This window comes from Ptychodera flava, chromosome 19, assembly GCF_041260155.1.
Source record: "Ptychodera flava strain L36383 chromosome 19, AS_Pfla_20210202, whole genome shotgun sequence".
In the NCBI taxonomy this organism is placed as follows: domain Eukaryota; kingdom Metazoa; phylum Hemichordata; class Enteropneusta; family Ptychoderidae; genus Ptychodera; species Ptychodera flava.
Window position 1 is genome coordinate 21120353 of NC_091946.1, and position 5588 is coordinate 21125940.

General features: G+C 40.3%; 1 protein-coding gene across 1 annotated transcript in view; it reads right to left on the reverse strand.

The window, feature by feature from the left end:
- Nucleotides 1-1677, reverse strand: part of LOC139118868 (uncharacterized) — an 11168-nt gene extending 9491 nt beyond the window's left edge. The window contains exon 1 of the mRNA XM_070682385.1: nt 843-1677. Coding sequence (XP_070538486.1) covers nt 843-978 — 136 coding nt within the window. The 5' untranslated portion in view covers nt 979-1677. The remainder of the gene's footprint in view (nt 1-842) is intronic.
- Nucleotides 1678-5588: the final 3911 nt, after the last annotated feature.

Below are 5588 nucleotides of genomic sequence, written 5' to 3' on the forward strand. Positions count from 1 at the left end.
TAATTGCTCACGTTAATATCTACCCATAATTAATTAATCAATAAATGAAATATATCCACGTATGCAAAATTGAAATTGACTTACATTCATACAGTATGGCAGCCAATATTAGTGAATATTTTTATCAAAAGAAATGCAGTTTGCTAAACATGTAAACACAATTGATTGGTAGATTTCAAACGTGACAAATTGCAAAGAAGTGTACGACTAGTTTTGAAACCCTTTTTCGAATCTGTTCTTCAGGTAAAATAAATGGTTGCCTTCATTGCACCTTCGTCTCTTGTTCATCATTTGAAGGTGACGTGCAGGTATAAATGGTCATATACGGCATGGCAACGAAGGCTTCATTGTTTACAGATTGCGTTGCCAGAACTCATGACATTCAACACACTGCCATATCATCGCGTGTGGGTCGAACTCGAAACAACCTTTTAATACTGAACACTCACGTTGGAAGAGTATAAAAATATGATATCCATTAACCTGATAAACTCCTCAAATTAATGCATTGTAATAAGACCCTAAGGTCATGTTTTAAAACCGAAGACTATGAAGTGATTATTCTCTGATCCAGTTAATGTTCTCGACACAGTGCACAGAGGAGACTCGTAGCTACAGTACAACGTAATGCGCATCAAAGGCCATTAAACTTCACCCTACGTCGGAAAAGAAGGGCGACAATCGCCTGTGTGGTTAGGTACACGGCGGACGGCCCCTGTATTCCGGAAAAAAATTAGAGGGGCAGTCCGCCGTGTACCTATAACCACTGGAGACGCTGTGAGAAAGACATACAACATGCACGTTCGGACAACTCGTTTTTACGGGTTTTTGACACCACTCACCCGGGGGAGTCTTTTCCTTGCCGTCAGGTTCTCCTCTTTCCCGTGAAACCACGGACGAACACGTATCGAATTCGCTCTGCTCGCCGTATGTCATCCTAGCCATGCGTATTTTGTGTGAGCTCGAGCCACAGCCCATAATTGCAGTTGCTTTAATATAAAAAAAAGTCGTGTGGAGGTGATGAAGAACCAGGTCAGTCTAGCCAGTGGTGATGCGATCTGTCAAACGATGACGAATACGATCAAAGCGATGGATGGATTTCCTTGCCTTTGATGAAGAGAAAAATGAATGCAATCAACACATAATGGTCATCTCTGCATACTTTGAGAAGCCACACAGCTTTGAATGATAACGCTGTTCCATGCGAAACATGCACGATATAAACCACCTCATCAAAGTGAGCGATGACATCCTCCCCACAACTCCCGGCGACAGTATCCCAAGCTATAGTGTCGGTAACCCGCCGTGGCAGCCAAATATATCTCGAAAGTCCACATTCGATCAGGATTCACAACAAGCAACAGTTTGAGGCCTCCATAATGGCTGGAGAAAATCCACTGCGGATACAAATGTTAGCGGATGGACACTTCCTCGCCGTCTGCGCAAGCCGTAACCACTGCGTATGAAACCGAGATGAACAGAACTATAGAGTAATGATTTTCAGGAGTCCCCAGTGCGGCGTTTCTGTAACCCAAATACGGCGACACACATGCCGTGCGCGGCCTATTATTATATCGTCACCCCCGATCGAGATCCGACAGGCATCCGACAGCCGATGAGTGCATTCGATAACCTCGCAAAAACGTGACGTTCAACAGAGAAATCTCAACATGCTCTCGCTCAGCCAATAGTTGACATGCACCAGAAGGGCAGCGTCGAGTATCGAAAGTAGGATTTCACAGGTACAGAGCAGTATGACATCGTCAGCGGCGAGGCCATACAGATATTACGCTCCACACAGTCCACAGGGCTGTTCAATCAGAACATTTCGTAAGAGGCGTACTCTCGGAGGAGTCGCGGAGGCTACTGTTGTCCTGGTAACTGATTAGTTTCCGCTTCGATGCTACGCTACTGTATGTAGTCATCTGCGAATCACAAGGCGTGTTATTTTTTTGTTCCTTGTAACCTTCTAATTGTTTCACAATATGTTCCTTTTCCAGGAATCGCCTTCCACATCTTGTTCTATTGTCACCCAGTCGAAGCTATTAAAAATCGAAATTTCATGAGTTAACTAACCTCCTTGATAGTTGAAGCTTTGCGAAATTTGATCGCGACGAACGGTACATTTGACCTAGTACTTTGTCGGCAAAAAGGGTAATTGATGATAGTGATAATGAAGATGATGCGGATGACGATTGTGGTGATAGCGGCGATGATGATAATGATGATGATGAAGATGATGATTATGATGATGGTGGTGGTGGTGATGGTGGTGGTGATTGTGTGGTTGTGATTGAGATGATGTTGCGGTGATCGCGGCAGATAGAGGAGGAATAAAGACAACCGTAACGTATATATAAATAGCGAAAGATAAATAGAGAGAGAAGCATATAGATAGATAGACAGAGAGAGAGACGGACACTTTTAGTTCAAATCACAATGATTACGCATAACGTTCTGATTATCTCACATCAGTTGCGGCTCAGCGCATTTATTAATTACCCTTAATCGCTAAACAGGGACAAAATGTTGCTCAACGCAGGGGTGCGATTGTTGTCATGATTCACTAAATAAATATACCGTTGAACGGTTTGTTTGTCTGTGAAAAACAGACTAAAGTTGCCCTTTAGGCCTCATTAAGCATGCAAATGAGGTAGGTTAAGAAATTCGGTTGCCAAGGTAACCGTACGTGAATCGTGAGCAGTCTGCTGCAATTTGCTTCATGTTGACAGTTCTGACATGTTACGTTGTTGATGCCTTGCGCATGCATGTAGCATCTGTGAAAGGTTTGCTATTGGTATCTTTGTTGACGATAGATAAAACTTCATTTGACAGAGACATTTTAATCAGAACTTTACAGATAAGCCTTACGTCTTTCTGAAATCTTCATTCAGATGGTGTGTTTATATGGTAGTGAATACAGAGAGAGAGAGAGAGAGAGAGAGAGAGAGAGAGAGAGAGAGAGAGAGAGAGAGAGAGAGAGAGAGAGAGAGAGAGAGAGAGAGAGAGATGTTGTGACGGGTAATTATGGGCCATGCATTTGCATCTGGATACGGAGATGTGACACGATCGTACTTGATTACGTATGGTGGGAGCGTTAGCATGTTTATATGGCTGTGGTAGCAAAAATATGAATTCAATCTGAACTGAGGTAATCTTTCTTTTCTTGCACTGAACAACCTTTGTTTACTCTTGTGTCTGAGTTTCATTTACACAGACGGTGGAGAAATCTTTATTACAATATTTACGACCCAAAGCACAAATATTATCGCCGTGCAGCATATGCTGAGAGAAGGAGGCTCATAAAGCAAGTTGATATTAAAATCTGCAGAAATACCCTTTGCCCAAACGTGTTTTGTGACAAGCAATGCTGTCTTGGCACGCATTGTTTTGCTTACTGTATTTGCTTGCTATACGAAATGCTGTTAGTGGATCATTCATTCGTAAACAGCCAACTGAAGTCGAATGGTTGCCTGGAGACGAACGCGTCTGTGTTGCGTCATCTGGCCAATGGTGATTATTGTTTTTTAGGATATACTTTCAATATTTGAGGGAAGAATAACTGGTCAGGGCGAGGTGAGAAGTGAAAAGGGGCGAAAATCAACCACATTTGAAGTGAATGCACGCCTCGATCTATGCTTTGTTTTTTCTTATCTATTAAAAGCGAAATGAACTGGTGTAAATGTTAACTTTAAATTGTTAAAAGTGTGTGCTCCTGTAATTTCTGATATTCCCACTTACCTGTACAATTTGAGCTTGCGGTTTTCTGTCTTTCCTAACGTTTTCAAGTGTGCGAGAGTTGTTCCTTTATACAAAGGGGGAGGTAATGTCAGTAACATGTTAAATTACCGGCCGATTTCAGTTTTACCGGCCCTTTCTAAAATTTTTGAGAGATATTAACATAATCACCTTTAATTATTTGATACGTACAAACTTGCTTATTGACATACAGTCTGGTTTTAGAAAAAACTTCTCCTGTCAAACGGCGTAAATACGTCTCACGGATGAAATCTTGCAGAATATGGACAAGGGGTATATGAACAGTCTTCTTTTACTTGATTTATCTAAGGCTTTTGACCTTATCAACCACAATATTTTATTACAGAAACTGTCTTGTTATGGTTTAGCAGAAACTGTTGTTGCCTGGTTCACGTCTTACCTTTCTAATCGCCAGCAATTAGTCAGTTATCTAGGTTGTTCATCAGAGAAACGTAATATTACAGCTGCTGTACCACAAGGGTCAATCCTAGGTCCGTTGTTATTTTTGCTTTTTATCAATGATTTATCATTATATGCCGATACTTCAACTTTAAACATGTATGCTGATGATCAAAATTTACTGGCAAGTGGAAAATCTATCGAGGTTGTTATTGAAAAAATGAATAATTCAGTTTTGCCAATTTCCAATTGGATAACGGCAAATTCAATGCGCATTAATTAAAGTATCTTCTGGTAACGACTTCTCACAAGTTGAATTGTTTAAAAGAGTCAAACAAATCGTTGTCTATTTGTATTAAAGGGCCATTATTTGTAACTATTGACCATTTTTTACCTCGGAAAATTCCATGTTGGAGGCTCATATTTGTTGCAAAATGTTGCTTTACGAAGAAACAAACATTATTAGTGATGTTATAGCACATAAAACTGCTAATTTTTGTTCAAACGTGTTGCCCTTCCGAGTTCGTTTGTTGACGTCTGGCATGCTCAGCGTGCTGGGGAGAACGCAGATATGGTGACGCCGCGATCACGCGAGATGTACAAGTTCACGTTTATTGTGGGATCAAAATAACATTGCGACGTGGATTTCCAGACATCTGGCTACGCAACGTGCTCGGACGATGGACTACGACGTAAGTACCGGGCATAAGTAATGAATATTTATTTTGAAAATGCTGTAAATGGTTCGCGCAGGTGCAGCGAAGAATGCCTACGTTGCAATCCGCGTGTCAACAGAGTTTGTATTTCTGTCCGGACAAAAATTGAAATTTTCGTTGTAAAATCACATGTTATTTAGTTGTAGGGCACGTAATGTTTCCGAATAATATGCGATTCTCTGTTATTTGACAGGCTATTCAACATGAGCCAGTGATCATTTCAATCAAAACTAACGGAAAAATCGCCAGAAGATACAGCTAATGGAACTTTAAAGAATATCAAGTTAAACTGAAATTTTTCGTAGCAATCACGGAAAAATATTAGTAGTGACTATTGATGAATGCTTATCATGGAACGACCATATAGAATTTTTTTGTAAGACTATTAGTAAGAGAATAAGTCTTTTGTTAAGATTACATCCTTTTATTCCGATGAACCATCGTCTTGTTTTGTATAATGGATTAATTCAAAGCACAATTGACTATTGTTGTGTTGTATGGGGAAATACCACAGCAAAAAATTTTGACAAAATTTTCATATTACAAAAGAGAGCGTTACGTATTCTGTTTGAATTGCCTAATGATTACCCTTCAGTCAATTTGTTACCCTTCAGTCATGTCTGTTAGCCAAAGAATTGTATACTTTATAGCAGTGTTAACTTTCAGGTGTATGACTGGCAGTGCTCCACATTATCTGTCGAATTTATTTGTTTT